This window comes from Pelmatolapia mariae, linkage group LG7 (assembly GCF_036321145.2).
Source record: "Pelmatolapia mariae isolate MD_Pm_ZW linkage group LG7, Pm_UMD_F_2, whole genome shotgun sequence".
Lineage (NCBI taxonomy): Eukaryota > Metazoa > Chordata > Actinopteri > Cichliformes > Cichlidae > Pelmatolapia > Pelmatolapia mariae.
In genome coordinates this window covers 23,769,960-23,786,195 of record NC_086233.1, presented here as the reverse complement: position 1 = coordinate 23,786,195, position 16,236 = coordinate 23,769,960, and the positions used below count along the sequence as shown (strand labels likewise).

General features: G+C 38.7%; 2 protein-coding genes across 2 annotated transcripts; both read right to left on the bottom strand.

Moving 5' to 3' along the window:
• Window positions 1–126: 126 nt before the first annotated feature.
• Window positions 127–7,399, bottom strand: smad4a (SMAD family member 4a). The gene is made up of 11 exons (XM_063478521.1): window positions 7,038–7,399; window positions 5,402–5,694; window positions 5,122–5,296; window positions 4,858–4,887; window positions 4,575–4,778; window positions 4,236–4,343; window positions 3,725–3,775; window positions 3,431–3,614; window positions 3,162–3,330; window positions 2,862–3,000; window positions 127–2,094 (listed from the first exon to the last, which is right to left on the bottom strand). Exons 2-11 carry the CDS (start codon window positions 5,639–5,641, stop codon window positions 1,883–1,885), a joined length of 1,512 nt encoding a protein of 503 aa, XP_063334591.1. The 5' UTR covers window positions 5,642–5,694; window positions 7,038–7,399; the 3' UTR covers window positions 127–1,882.
• A 7,150-nt stretch (window positions 7,400–14,549) lies between these two features.
• Window positions 14,550–16,153, bottom strand: LOC134630823 (bone morphogenetic protein 10-like). The gene is made up of 2 exons (XM_063478522.1): window positions 15,826–16,153; window positions 14,550–15,598 (listed from the first exon to the last, which is right to left on the bottom strand). The coding sequence occupies exons 1-2, from the start codon at window positions 16,151–16,153 to the stop codon at window positions 14,550–14,552; spliced, it is 1,377 nt and encodes a 458-aa protein (XP_063334592.1).
• Window positions 16,154–16,236: the final 83 nt, after the last annotated feature.

Here is a 16,236-nt window from a genome sequence, read left to right as displayed (position 1 = left end):
TTTTCTTAAAATTTGTGACTTGTCTTTGCAGTAATAAACGTTTTCTTGTTCAAAGCCGGCGTCCTTTTTAACAAGCTTGATCCACTCACCGAGCGATGCCCATTAAATTTTATTCAACCATATGCATACATATAAACATCAATAGCATTCGAACTCTGTATGTATTCAGATTGTATGGCAGAATTGTAAAGAAAAGCATGAAGTTGCATTTCTTGAAAATTGTACAGCATTTTTTTTTTTTTATCGTTTTTTAGAACGGGTGGTTCATCACTGTAAAAGTAGCAAAAAGAGTATAAAATACTGCAACAGCTGTAGGTAAACAGAGCTCCAGATAACAAAAGTATTGTTTGATCAATAATGCTGAACAAAACTAGAATGGTTCTGATAATTAAAACAGAGCTTGTACAAGCGACATAATACTGAAATGACTACGGTCCAATAACCTTTTCGCTTTTTTTGGCATCAATATGGCTTACACTTCCTCTCACAGTTCACCCCTCAGTTACTCAGCTAGAATACGTTAAAATAAAAATGGGTAATTGTGAGCCATCTTAAAGAAATACTCCACCTAAAGTGTCTCTAAAGTACTGAAGTCAGCCAAAAACCAATCAAACCTGCTGCGGGTGAGTGTTTGAAAGTAAAAACAGATTTTGGGCAGATAGCACATAAACCGCAAGTAGTTTGCAATGAAAACCCTTCAGCTATGCTAACAGATTATATGATTACGACAAGTAACCACAAATGAGACTTATGAAGAAGACAAATTAATTACAAATTAATAAAGTGCTAAAAGACACTAAGCTAGTAAAAGAAATACAGTAACATATCAACACAGGCGTGAGATTTTTATTTTTACTATTTCCTAATTTCAATGAAAATTTGGCTTGGAAAATTTTCAGTCCAAGCCATTACTTTCTCAGGGTTAGAACAGCCTTGACTGGTTGTAAAAAAAAAAAAAGGAAAGTTTTATGGCGTTGAAAGAGAAACTGAGTTCATCTAAAATGGGCTTTTCAAAATGCTCTGTTATTACAAAACAAAAATTCAAAAGGAGAATATAAATCATAGCACATCAAACAAGGACTGCCAGCACTGGAAAAATAAGCAAGATTACAGTTTACGAGAGCATGGGTAATGTATAACATAATTTTACATTAATGTCCTGATCTGTGAGGGGGAAATAACTCCATGTACATGAAGCCGTATAAGAGAGCCATAAGAGGAGGACTGGACCGGCTGTATACTCCAGCTGAAATCACATTTAGGATGAGTTGGGATCAAACACCTAAATTGTTTGAGAGCCAAATATTTCACTAAATAATTTACGCAAGAAAATGGATGAATTGGCTTCGCACAGCATCAACATTAATGCTGCACTAATATTCTCAGTGAAAATATTTTCTTTAATTCTTATCATTGTACCTTGAGTGTTTTTGTAACCTCAGCCTTGAGGTTAGAGAGGCACAGGCCGTGTTCGTTTGATGTTAAGCAGCCTCGCTTAGTAAACAATCAGCTTCCTTTTTCATGGCCGTCCTCTTCCACTGCGCTGCGAGTCCTCCCAGTGTGACTCACATGTTCCTCCAGCTGTTTGGAAGTCACTGAAACTGCAAACCTGGAGTCTCTCAGTATTCTGGAAACTGCTTGCAGTGCTGGATTTTAAAGAAGTGTGTTTTGGAGTATACTGCTGGCCTTCATGTCCTCCTTCCTACTCCTAGAAACTATTAACCATCCCCGTGTTTGCAGTCCTCCTTTGGCACTCCAGGCTTATAGTTGGAGTTTTTCTCTTAAGAGTAGAGTCTGATTTTTTTTTTGTTCTGTTTTTAACTGTTATTTTTCATTTATTAAGTTTTTTAGTTTTTTCCTAATACAGTTCATATGTTTTAACTCAGTCAAGAGGTTGAGGGTCAGCTATGGGCATGGTGTGCAGAACTTCGTCTAGTAGTTGCAGGGCTCGGTGTAAATGGATCTCAATCCAACAGGGTGTCTCTTTAATGCTTTGCCGTGGGTAGTCCGGCCCCCAGCCCTTCACGAAGCTCATCCGGAGGATGCACAGCCTGCGCAGGTCATCGACCCCAATGCCTGCAGCAGCTGACAGACCTGCAGGGGAAATTACAAGCGGCAATTTTTAGATCGATGTGGCACTACAGGCCAAACCAAAGCAGAGAAACGTGAGGCAACTGAATCTGTGTGACTGTGGAACATACTAAGTAGGTACAGTTACCACACAGAGACTACTACTAATATACTCGTTCGTCCCACTCACATCAGGTTGCATATTGTACTGCATTTCCACTAAATTTAATTTAGTCTTCTAGCCTTACTGACTACTCAAAGCACTGCAGACTAAAGGTCATCCATTCATACAGTGCTTTACTCTACACCCTTCAAGCACTTTTTCTACCTTTCATCCATGCACAATTGAGCTAAATATGCATGTAGCCAGATGAAGCCCACACAGGAAGAACATGCAAGACGCACACAGAAAAGACTCAGTCTACCCACTGCACCACCGGTCAGCTATAAAGAAGTTTTTTTCATTATCATCATCACTATCATTGACAGTTAAAGAAAATTAAGTTGTTTTTAAAAAGTCTCACAAAACAGTCTGACAAAACCAACAAGTAAAGGAAGGAAAACATTGTTTGCTTTAATGCATAAAAAGAGGAACTGTGCATAACAGGTTATGAATAAATAAATTTTACCACTCAAGGATCTTTCACTTTCCTCATCTCAAAAGTGCTTTGATCAGAGTTTCTTGTCTGATATTTAACATTTACCAAACATAAATAGAGCTTGTCATAAAAACACAAGTAATCATAACAATATACTTGTTCAAGGCTAAGAGTGGCAGTAAGAAGTCTCACTGATCGCAGGGGCGATGCCTCCCACGGAGCCTGGACCTGGAATATTCCCAGCGACTGCAGCTGCTTGCGCTGCAGCTGCTGCCTGAGCCGTCGCTGCCTGCTGCTGCATCTGCCTGTGGCACTGACGCAAGTCAAACACCTGGCAGGGGACAAGGCAAATGCTAAAAATCTGTCTACAAATATTGAGAGACTCTGTGTATATATGGTCAAAATTCTCTACTAGTACAACGAAAAAGGGACACTTCACATAATCTACTGAGATTATCATTAGTCCAAATCTCATAATTATGCTATTCGCACCTTAATGTAAGCACTGGGGTAGATCTTGTGAACTGCGTCGCCAGGCGCGCGTCCAGCCTCTCGGTCCAGATAATAGCTCTGCACAAACACTGCGTGATCACTCAGACAGCGCACCCAGACATCTCCTTCACCTTTGCACTCCAGCTGCACACCTTTGCCGATGTGGAGCCTAACGACATGAAGGACAGGAAGTAAATAGTAACCATATTTGACATGAATTTCTTCACTAAACAATATCATGATATATTTTAAAGTGAGTGACATAGTACCTGGCTCTCTCTATGTTCTCCGTCCTGTGGACATTGCTCAGTTGACCCAAGCAGAAGCGATCCCCTCCTGATGGATCGACATAGCCATCCACAGTCACTATTGGACATGTGGATGGAACTTTAAACGTCTCCCCAACTTGGACATCCATCTCAAAGTATGCAATCGAACACCAATATTCTGGAGCTGAAACAACCAGCAAGCAACCAGAGGTCAATCAAGTTCACTCATAGCACAATTAGGGATAAAAAAAATTTAAAAAGCAAACTGTCTTTGATCTTCTTCTTAGTACTTACCAGGGTGGTTGGATATGGGTGGCTGGAATGCAATTTCATTGGTAACAGGCCCTGTAAATCATGTTGAAAATAATTACACGTGTATTTAAACAGAGAGATTTTATTTAGAAATGAGTATTGAACACATAGCAGCTAGAGCTAAAAATGACCAAAAGAGGCTGACTCATAAACGTAATGCACTGACCAGACGTCGAAGGTGAAGACTATTTTACAAATTTTCAAATCAACTTTTAAATTTGATAAGCTTAACTCCACTCACACATTAGAAGTATTATCTCTAATATCTTCAATAACTCATAAATAAACCATCACCTATTTGGCTTCACGTCTCTGTAGAATACTAATGTGTTCTGCTACAGCAGCCAGTCTTTAACTAAACTACTTAACAAGGTTAATTAGCCTAATAGCACATTTGTCTCCACTGGCTTGAACGCAGAAAATTACAAATGAATTTATCAGATTTGACTTGTCCAAGCTGTGCAGAACTTGTGCATGTTTTATATTCACTCACAGTAATGCCCTGTGTGAGGCATGGGCGGATGATGCTGTAGGTGCCCATTCTGGTGCTGAGGCACCGCTGGGGTGAAGCTGGGGTTTCTGCTCCAGTTCGGGGTAGGATCTGTAAGCATACATTTAAAACAGCTCCATTAATAAATAGCTTAAAACAAAAGACTGAATAAAATTAACTTTGGTTAAATAAGTAATCAAATTAATTCATTTCCTTAAAAAATGCTTATTTAAATCTAACAAACACCAAGTGTAAAACAGCAACATTTAGATTCACAGTGTTTTTAAAGTAGCTGGATTATTTTAATTTTGCAGAAGGTGCTGACACTGTTTCGTGACTTACTTGAGGGTCCGGCACTAATGGTCGAGAAAGCAGAAGTAGAAGCTGAACTGCTGCCCTCTGATGGGGGAAGTAGAGCAGGGCTGTTGAATGTTTCCTGTGGGCCCGGCCTCGACGGTGGATGCTGGATCGTCGGCAGGTGATTTTCAGAGCTGGAGTGAGATGGCTGGTTATCGTAGTCATACTCATCCTTTACTAAGAGTGGACCTAGCAGAACAGGACGTGGTTAGAACTGAAGAACATTCACAGAAATCTATGTTGAGCAAACAGAAAATGCTCACCCTACCTGAACTTGAGAGGGTCAGTCCTGATAAGTCTGCAAACACATTTAACAGCGAGACATTTTAATCAGCATCACTCTAAGTGTGGCTTAATAATCAGAGTAAAAATTAGGCAAGAAACTTGGATATTTTAACTAAATATTATGTATAAATATAAGATATGTTATCAAAGAAAATGATCACATTGAATAAACCGTAACATTCTTATATAAACCCTTTATTAGTACTCTATATATTAATTAATAACTCAAAAATTAAAATCTACTCACCAATTCCAGGAGAGACAACCCTCTCGTAGTGGTATGGGTTGACACAAACATTGTCACACTTCAGGTCAAACGCATACTGGCAATATTTCACGTGTTTTAACTCATTCTTGTGTAGATCAGGCCATCGCCATAATCTGGCATAGACAACGTGGGGAAACCCTTTCCGCCCCGCCACCTAGAGCAAAGAGGTGCATCAAATTAGACAGGTCCTTAAGTTTTCCAATTTACAATCACAGAGTGTAACACCAACAAACACAGAAGTATGAATTTGCTACTTTACCTGTAGGCGTCCATCCAGAGTCCGCTGTATGGTGACACACTTGCTAGGATGAGCTCCATTTGTAGTGATGGCTGTAATAAGGGAATCCAGCTCATCTTTCTTCTCCTTGAGCTTCTTGACGAGGCTCTCAATAGCTCGCTTAGCGAAGCTTTCACTCTCTCCTCCCTGACGGTGGCACATGAGGCTGTGCACAATGCTCAAGCAGGCATCATTACTCGTGGGGGTGCTTGTGATTGACATCTTGCTCCTTAGGTTTCAACCTTGGGGAGGCTTTCCAGCTGTATCCTCTTTACCTTTACCAGAAGAAATGAGAAGGTAAAATTACTGTCGAGCCACTGTTGCCCAAATTTAGCAACCTAAAGCAGGAGGAGAACTGTCTTCAGTGAGAGTTGAGATAATAATCAGGATTTCACACCACAATTCATAAAGTAAAAATCAATCTGTGAATCACCTCAGGTGGGGGAGAAAACTAACTGACAAAACACTCAATGTACTGGCCACAGAAAGAAGAGTTTTTCTGGCAACTTTTCCAAAGAAGACTGCTCAAGGTTGTCTCTGTATCTTTGATTCAATACTTTATGCACATATGAACAGGTGCTGATAACAATGTTGTCATTCTGACATCTGAGTTGTAAGGCACATAATTAATTTGTAACCACTGCTTTAAAGTTCCCATTCATCCATTAGCAACACTGCATTGACAAATACAGTATGTTGTACGGGGAGCAAAATAACTTCAGTTTCTGAAAAAATAAATTGATACTCAGTTAAAGTTTTACTTATTACTACAGTCTCACAAAAAAAATGTAACTAGCCTTTGTCCTAATAAAGTCATTCCATCTTAAATCAGTGTAAACATTCTGCTTGACCAATTTGTAAAATTTGAACTTAAATGTTTATATATGTTTTTCTTTGAACTCTGGGGCCATGCTCGAGATACGAGCATGAAATTTTCTTACCATAAAAGCCAATCAGAGTCTGCAATTTGGGACTAAGATAAAAGAAAAGTTCACATTTCTAATTGTCTGTTTTCGGTATCTGTCACAAATTACAACCCCTAGTTCCCTATAACGCTAAAAGAGGCTAGTGATAATTTCAGGCTTTTATCTTTAATAGTTTTTGAGATATTCGTGTTCAAACAAGGCCTCAAATTTAAAAGTGGGGAAAAACGTGCTGAAAGTTGACAGATTTTTGAAAAATATGTGTCTTTACAAGTATTACATATATGAAGCTAAAACTTCACACCCACAATTATACCTGTACAAACTATGGATCATTACATTTTTAGGCAAATCGGAGATGAATGAGCAGAAAAATGTTTTGTTTTTTAAAAACTGGTGAATTAAGATGAAATCACCATATAGCTAATGGAAGCGGGTAACTTTATATTTCCTCTATCCCTTATACCCCAGTATGATGCAGCCCAGCCTGGTCGGTACTACACTGCTCATGATCATGAATAACTGTGTATTCATATTAATGCACGTTTAGCAAATGAACAATTAATGAACAGAATAAGGAGAGCCAGCAATTTCCAGTTCATCCTCTGTTAGCATTAGCTAACACTGGGTTACTCGTCAACTAATTCTATATATAAATCACAACACAAATCAAAGAGGAAATGTTGCGCACTTACAGTGATACCACCGAGCTGTAGCCTTGTTCCTGGATGCAGGAGATAATATATGGTTTACTTTATCTACGAAGTGCCAGCGTTAACTAGCTCGCCTTAGCGTTATTTCGGCTAGCTTGCTAGCACACGCTAACCTTCATCAACTTCACGCCTAGCTCGCGAGGGTCTTCTGTGATGGACCCAAACCTAAAAACCTCATCAAACGTTTCAGTGTAATACTCGCTAAACTCGCACTCGTTTATATGTTCGACTTCTTATACTTTACTGATAATGTGAGGGGGGAATATAAATGCTAACAACAACGCGTTTTACTAGCTAGTTAGCCAGGAAAATAAACAAAAAAAATCTCCACCCACCACGCTCCATCTGCGCATGCCCACGCAGGAGATGACAGGCGTGCCGCTGCGGTGCTGTTGTTTATTTTACAGTAAAGACAGTGAAAATCGCCGCGCTGCTGTGAGCTTAAAGCTCATATCTGAGAGCGAAAAGTGACTAAATTGTTACAGCGAACCGATTCATTTTTCAAGTATCAAAGTCTCAGTGAGTTCTGGGATATTCTACGTGTACACTGCACCAAATATTAAATTATTAAAAAAAAAAAAAGATGTGTTCCTCTGTACTTGATCAGATATTATTTATGTTATTCATACCATGACTTACTGTCATAAGGCGACAAAAGTCAAAATTTCATCAAAGGATGGGGCTGATTTACAGATATGGCAAACGAGAAACTGCTCTACTGGTTTGTGTGTGTGGTTGAAAGATGTCATGTGCGGCCTGTGGGTATTTAAAGATGACTCAGAGTACTATGTAACAGTCAGAAGCTGGGTGTTTTTTGTTTGTTTTATTTGTTTGTTTGTTTGTTTTTTACCTCAGAGGTCTTGAGCAACTTGAGCTTAACCATTTATTAAAAGAAAACCTATAAAATAAGATGTTGATTCCATGTGTCCGTGTTGCTCATCATTAACAGTGTCTGCAACAAGCAGTTTTTGCTCTTTTGCAGACTTTGTTTTGTTACCCCTAGCAAACCAATGTTTTGAACAGCATGGCTTTGTGATCAAAGCCACAATTAACTGGGCCTGAGAGATGCATAGAATACATACAAGCATAGAAAAAAACATTAGTCTTGGGGTTTATTTGTATGCTACATATGCTGGCTTTATTGTGTGAAATTGCTTTATGTTTAACATTAATATCTGTCATTGCTACATATATAAGTTTAAGTATTTAACATTTTTTTCAGATGCAGAGTTAAACTGGAGACAATGAGTCGAGTCTCAATCTGGGACTGTGAAAAATGACCTTTGGTTGGGCTAAATTAAATGGGCTACACAGAGAGATCATTTAATTTCATCTACTCACATTTACTTTATGTCTCCAGCTATTTTCAATTATGGTGGATCAAACTATAATCATTAAACAAAAGCTATGATTTCAAATAATTGATTAAAAACAACCGGGACACTTACACACTAGTTTTTCCAGGAAGATCTTTTCTGCTTCAGCATACAAATAAACATTTATTTCCTGTTGCATGCCACTAGTTTCTACCTGTAAATGCATGGCCAATCATGTCCCAGTCAGCTTTAACATGAAGCTACTTCCCACTGTTAACAGAGCAGTGTTTTAGTGACGTTTTTCTCAGTTGCTTTGACTCATATGAATAGTTTTACTCTCCCAAATTAGACATCACCAATTGTGTAAGTCGGCTGATCTAAATGACAAAAATCAATCAATATGCTAACAAGTCAATTGTGTATTAAAACATTTTACAGTGGTAACATTATACTTTTCCTAAAACAGCTCATACATGCAGCATAACACTATGTATATATAAACTGCAAAAGACCGTAACTCATCTCAAATCTGTGATTCATGTGTCAAAATCAAGATTTTGCATGAGCGTATAAGTCTGTGCAGCCAAAATAAAAAATTCCTTTGGCACAGTGCAAACCAGGGGGGTGGAAACGGTTAGCTATTTTGTCACAATGACTCTTGAAGTGTGTTACTCATTGTCTAATTTCCTAAGAGTTTTGTTCTGCAACGCTTCACTGACATTGAACTCCTGCTGTGCCACACTGTTAATTTTCTGAGTATAACAGACTGACATTTTGTAGTAGTTATGAAATGTTGCATTCAAAAGCAAGGTTGGAAAGAAAAAAAAAATTGCTTTCATGTCAAAAAGAACGTTTTCACAGGACTCAATGCAATCCTGTGAATAACTAAGGAGATTTTTATTGCTTCTTTTAGTGCTGTTAATCAAATACACTCTATGATCATCAGAAAGTGTGAGCATCTTTATAAAAGAAGAAGTTTGAGCACATTCAGCTGTGTGCTAACCCAAAGCCAAGGAGGAAAGAGATCAACAATGACCTTGGAGAAGCAGGAAGGGTTATTTATTATTATTATTATTATTATTATTATTATTATTATTATTATTATTATTATTATTATTATTATTAACCTTTATTTAACCGGGAAAAAAAACTCTTGAGACTAAAAATGTCCTGGCCAAGCAGGACAGCAGTGCCATCATAATTTCCATAAATGAATAGCACATACACAAACAAATCCATTCACCAGCTAAGTGTGTATGGATACATGATCCTAAATACACCAACAAATCTAACAAAGAAATCTGAAAAAGAAACAAATCAAGATGTCCCAGACAAGTCCTCAACCTGGCTGAAGTCCTTAAGAGAGCTGAGCATAAACAGTTGCCAAGAAAATCTTAATGAACTGAAGCAATAATGTGGGCCAGAATTCCTCCATAACAGTGTGAAAATTGATACAGTCATACAGAAAACAATCATCTCGAGTTATTAATACTAAAGGTGGATTTACAATAACAGGCCGTACTTAGCTTTTCATAGAAATCCTGGTAAAACCTTTTTACGTGGATGTAAACAACAGACACAGTAAGAAAAAGACAGAAATTGTACACAGCACAGAACAAAATCCTAATGATCTGCAACATGTAAGGCATGGCTGTCGACACAGAGCACAGGCCTACTGTGTACAATAATACGTTATAGTAACAAATCAGTGCTGGAAATTGAGGGTGATCCTGACGCTTGCCTGGGCAACAGATTTTTATCCACAATCTTTTCTCCTACATCTTCCTTTATACTGTTGTGCTCTGTTTTTACTTTCCTTTACATTGCTATATCATCACATATCCTTATTCTTATGGGCAGGCTGTTGCCCGCATTAAATGTTTATCTTAGCAGCTCCTCCAACACCACAAATTACTGTAACTCTGCTGCGCTCAAGCTCTATAAAAATGCTTTACAGTCTTCATACTCATGACTTCTAATGTGTGTGTTTGGCAGATTTTGACAAATAAACAGGCTATTCTGAATATGATGACTCACACAATGCGGTAGTGCTGCATTAATTTGGACAATTAAAGTATTGAACTGTTATAAATGTCTGTTTCGCTCACACAGACATAAGCAGGCTGTAACTCTTCACACTGTAAACAATTGCACTTAGTCATTTGCCTTATTATTTATTATGAGCGCATGTTTAGGGGGATTTTACGTATTTTGAAAACTTCAGCAGAAATATTCAAAAGCAACTTGAGCAAAAGAATATATAGAAACTTGCAGATGATGTTTGAAGCACACAATGCTGTTCGGCCAGCATTACACTGAACGAGAGAACGATGTGTCCTTTACATTATATGCAAATATAATGGCAGAATAAAGCAGAATGCAGAACCACGTGTTCTTGAAGAGTATTTCTTTGAGTACAATACAATAAAAAACACAACAGCAGTCAGCTATCATCACAAAATTAATAGTCTGTAATAGCAGCTACTCAGTGTCAGTCAACATATGCAGCACACAATTATTATGGAATTAGAAGGTGAAGAATACACCTACACAGTCCACTATTGTTCTGAAAGAATATGCATTTTTACCACCCTGGTTTTATACAGCATCAAAGTAATGCTGTGACTCAGCGGGTAAAATTTCATTTTGACAGTTAAAACATTTTGGAGGTTAATAGTGTTTTGTTTCATGAATGAACTGTTGTGGAAAGTGCATGTTCAGTACTGAGAAATCTAAAAAGGGGCCAAGAAACATAAAAGAAATGGTCTAACATGAACAGAAAGCTTTTCAAATGTCACGTTCTGTACCTTTAATCTGCAACTGCTGTAACAGCGAGCTTGACCTTTTATGGGTTTTGCTGCCTTGGAAGAAAGGAAAGCCTATTTAATGAATGTTTCGTAGATATTTTAGGCTTAGTAGAAAGTGTTTACATGTAAAATGTTTAACCTTAATGAGATTATGTTTATAATTTTAAAAAAAAACACTTTGCAGAAATGAAAGTTCTTAATGATAAGAAAAACAAACAGTAAGACTTTTTCTTGTCATGAATTTTCATTAAAGCTCTCCTTTTGGCTTCATTCTTGGTATATATTTGTGGCTCATGCTTTAGGCTTACAGTTTTTCTCAGTCACTTTGGTGCTTTTCTCAGATCAAAATGAAAATTCTCAAAACTATTAGTGCAACCTCCACAACATTTAGTCATTTGTGCAATTTCTCCTTCCTCTGAACAAATTGCAAATGCTCTTGGACATGTATCAGGTGCTTTCATACAATTCTCTCCCATCGACAACATTATCATTTGCTTATGTCATGTCAGTCAAAATGAACTATACTTTTGGATGCTAAATAGTAGTTCCCAATAAAACTAATAGTCTTTATTTCATTGCTTGAGTCATTACATACAAAATTGGTGCATTAGTTTTCAAATGCTGTCAAGCAAATGTTATACCTTTTTTCATTATTTTTTCCTGTCCCCGAAATTGAACAATTTCTCTCATGCCATAGTCCCTGAGAATGAGAGGGGTGGATGTCAACTCAACAAGTATGTTGTTGTGTGGGATAATGTCCCTTTTCACTACTCACATCTGGTCAGACAGTGGTTTGCAGCACATGACAGAATACCTGTTGAATATCTCCCTCCCTACTCCCCATTTCTTAATCCGATGGAGGAGTTGTTGTCTGCCTGGAGGTGGAAGGTTTATGACCGGCATTCACATGCACAAATGGCCCTGCTAGCAGCCATGGATGCAGCATGTGACGACATCACAGCAGAGTCATGCAGAGGATGGATTCGCCACTCCAGGAGATACTTTCCTCGTTGCATTGCAAGGGATGATATCCGCTGTGATGTAGATGAGAATATGTGGCCAGACAGACAGGAACGTCCGAATGTGCCAGAATGATTTACGTATGTTCAGTTACAATATGTACTGTTATATTGTTCACATTTGTGCACAGCTCTACCAAAAGGGTGTTTCTCACGTTTATTCTAAATACGTGACTGTAGAGTATTTTTCTTTTGCACAATGTTGTAGAATTACAAAAATCCTACACAGTAAAAATGTGAAACATGCGTATTCAGTGTCTTGTACTCACTTACTTCCATAACTACAGGAATGTCTAACTTTACTGTATATTTTACTGTACATGGCTGTGCAAAAAGTGTATAGTGCTGTCTTGAGCATTTTCAGGTAGTGTTACCGAGTTCTGACCTTTTTTTGCATTGGAAGACACTGAGAGAATACTGTACACTGTCATAATGAAAACATGACAAAGCCATTTGATTATCTTGTTCATCAAGATGGTGTCAAGACTTCTCATTTTGATGACACTGACAGTTTCATTGACATGAATACTTGCTTTTGAGGACTGGATTATCGATTTTGAGCAAGTGACCTGCTTTTGCAGGTTATCCACTAGGTTTTGCAGTTTGCACTAATTGTTTTGAGAAATACACTAACTGCTGTGCAAATGTTAATAGTGATGTGAGAAAAGCACCAAAGCGACTGAGAAAAACTGTAAAATAAAATATTTCCCACATCCATTTTAAATAAGTTCCACAATGATAAATTAATCCATTCACTGCCTGTCCGTATCTCTGCCCTGCACACTTGGCCCATGTAAATCTGTTCGTTGCGTGAGGATCCTATTAAGTTCCACAGTGTTATTCCATTATTGTTATCTACTTCCGACTGTTAACAGCAAAAGCTAGGTGATGATGTGACATGTATTTTTTCCATTTGTACCGTTGCCTTGGCCTTGATAAGAGTGTAAGCATGCCAGTGTCAAAAAAGGGAAGTGGGAGGGTTCAGAGGGCAGCAGGGAACCTGATGGCCGAATTGTCATTAGGACAAGCTGGCGCTCGAGACCAGGAATCTGACACCACCTTCTCACAAATGCTACCACTTGGAGTGGCGTCTCATCCTGAGTGATGGCCTACAAGACTCCAGGCTCTGACACCTCTTTATCACTCTGGTATGGAAGCGGGCAGAGTGAGGCCCGCCAGGCATGTGGCGCTAGAGGGACGGGGATTACGGCTGACTGATGGGGAGTGCGGTGATTACCTGACAATGAAATATGTTGCACAAGCTCAAAAACTGCTCAGTGAACATATTTGTTTTCAGATATTTTATTTTTTTCCCAACCGTATTAGCATTTATGTCGAAAGCCAAAAAGCAAGATATGAACGGCTGGTATAAAGCATGATTTCACAGCAGTCGACTGCAAGATTAAGCAAGAGAAATAACATTTTTCAGACATGAAGCCCCCGAAGAGCTCCAACACACCGTAAAATCCTCTCCTGGTCAAAAGCCATCGAAAATACATTTTCTGCAAGTATGGCAAGCAAATAGGAGAAAAAATGTCACAGTCTTTAAATCATCTGGCTGGCTCCAACATGCCACAGGGCAAAGAAGGAAATTATGTCATTTAGAAATTTGTGGCTGAACATCTCAATATAAAGCATTTCAGCAGGATTGTTATTCAAATAACACATGAGGCTTTTCATAATTTAAAAAAAAAAACACATTACAGTTTATGTAGTGCATAAAATATGTATAAATTATTGAAATAAATATAGATATTGAAGAAAATGTGGAGACTTACAAAGGAAGTTTTTTGTTTAATTTCTCTCAGAATCCCAAAATATTCAGAAGGTTATTGCTGTTGTCTGCATTATTTAGCTTTTTGGCTTACTCCTCATGATGTGGCATGAGACGGGAACAACATTTATACTTTGATTTTCAGATATTTGCTGTCAGACAATCGTTTCCTCTCTCTTGTTTCGACTACAGTAATAGATGATTGTGGTTAATGATTTGCAGCATTATATCGAAAGGCTTATAGTCTACATTAATATAAGGATTATTGATTTATCTTTATACAATTGCAAATTTACATCATGTGTTCATTTCTAATTTACAACTAAGTCCTGACCTGTGCTTTTTACACACCAATGCATAAGATCTTAGATCTTAGATAGATAGATAGATAGATAGATAGATAGATAGATAGATAGATAGATAGATAGATAGATAGATAGATAGATAGATAGATAGATAGATAGATAGATAGATAGATAGATAGATAGATAGATAGATAGATAGATAGAGATGTTTCTAAGATGATGACTTTTAGATCCATCACAACACAGTCTTAGTAATACGTAATACTCTGAGGACTATCTGCAGCCACACTCTGCCACCACCATTCCCTCATACTTGTGGTTGAAAGTAATCGCTCCATTATCGTGATAAAGTAGTGAGATTGGCTCCAACTTTGTGGGTACACAGCAGGCACGCGCTGCTCTATCTGGATTCTTTATACTCAGCAGCGTCTGCACTATGGCATGTTTGGTGGGGGAGACCTCAGAAGTCATAGGCGGGTTGCATACGCCATTGCACTTGTACGCTTCGTAGCCCAGAGGTTGGATGATCCATGAATCCCAGCCAATGTCTTTAAAATCCACAAAGAGAGGTGTTCTTTTGCATGACTCGCTCTTAACATTGCGACGGATTCGAGGAGGTGCGTCATAGATAAGGTTGGACTGCGGTTGCATGAGAGACTGTTGGTTTAGCTCGTCCTGTTTAGCATGGCCGTTTTTGTGATTAACATGCTCCCAGAAGGGTTCTTGGCCCCTGCCCATGTTCTCAGGAAGGTCATTCTCGTGGTTAATCATTTGGATGAGCTCTTGTTTGTCCTGTTTGCGGTCTCTGCTCTGATCATCTGAGAACACAATCATTATTGTATTGTGTTTCCCGTCCAAGCTCCTGTCAATGTCCACCAAAGTTTCTGCCTCCTCTGTGGCCTCTTGTGTGGCCCCTTCATCCTCTGACCCCATACATGCAAGATGAACCTCGAGTCTGTGAGTTGCACACCCTGACTTCCGCCAGAGTGTAACCACATGCGTCAGTTCAAATGACACCCAGCTATTATCTTTTGCACGGATATGCTTTGTCACCAGTTCCTCCAGATCCTTCATCTCCAACACCTCCTCTTTATCCCTCCTTCTTCCTTCTTTCCCCACCTCTTTAGTCCAAACAACTCCCTCATGTATTTTGTAGATTGTCACCTTGCAATCAAAGCCAGCAGATGGTCTTTGGGCCTTCCAGACCAAAGTGAAAAGTCGAAGTTCAGCTAATGTTATTCGTTCGTGGTGAGGCAAAGAGATATTAAACAGCAAGGGATATATCCTTATACCCCTGGGTGTTATACCGTAGGGGGATGAATCTGAAATTAAAGGATGAAAAAGCGTGCTTCAAACTTTTTGTATGAATGTGCGTGGTCAGACTTAAGGCACTCTCACTCATAAATTGTCAGGATGAAATAAAACAATGATAATTAGCATTTACAGTACATCACTTTCCCCTCCATAAGTCAAAACTGTTGAATAATTTAAATTCCTGAACACAACATTAAACGTGACAAATATTTCCAAAACAAAAAGAAGCTTGTACCTTCATTATTGAAGCTGCGCACAATGTTGGCTGATGGCACAGCAGTCCGGTCATTAGCAAATCGGTTGTACAGCTCAAGCATGTACTCTGGCGGCTCTTTGTGAGCAGCAATTTGCCGGGTCTGGGGCCTCAGCTTTGTGAGGTTCAGCGTAGACAGAAACTGGCTTAGAAAGTCCTGTGCATCAACCAGTGGATTATCAACCACAACACTACCAAGTGATGCCCTGTGATGGTTCTCAGCGGGGTTGATAGGACTGCTCAAGCTCAGATGAATGATCACCAGAAGCAAGTAGATAAACCCAAGGTTGGAGAAAAGTGAAGTGATCATGGCTGAATGGAGGAAATGCTTAATTCCAAAGAGTAGACATCAGAAAGGAAGATGAGAGCCTTTGGAGAAAACACCTGCAGAAA

Coding starts and splice junctions, on each gene's coding strand:
- smad4a (XM_063478521.1), bottom strand. CDS start 5,641: ATGTCAATCACAAGCACCCCCACGAGTAATGATGCCTGCTTGAGCATT. Junction 5,297..5,401: donor CTCTGGATGGACGCCTACAG/GTAAAGTAGCAA, acceptor TCTTTGCTCTAG/GTGGCGGGGCGGAAAGGGTT. Junction 3,615..3,724: donor ACCCATATCCAACCACCCTG/GTAAGTACTAAG, acceptor TGGTTGTTTCAG/CTCCAGAATATTGGTGTTCG.
- LOC134630823 (XM_063478522.1), bottom strand. CDS start 16,153: ATGATCACTTCACTTTTCTCCAACCTTGGGTTTATCTACTTGCTTCTG. Junction 15,599..15,825: donor GCGCAGCTTCAATAATGAAG/GTACAAGCTTCT, acceptor CTTTAATTTCAG/ATTCATCCCCCTACGGTATA.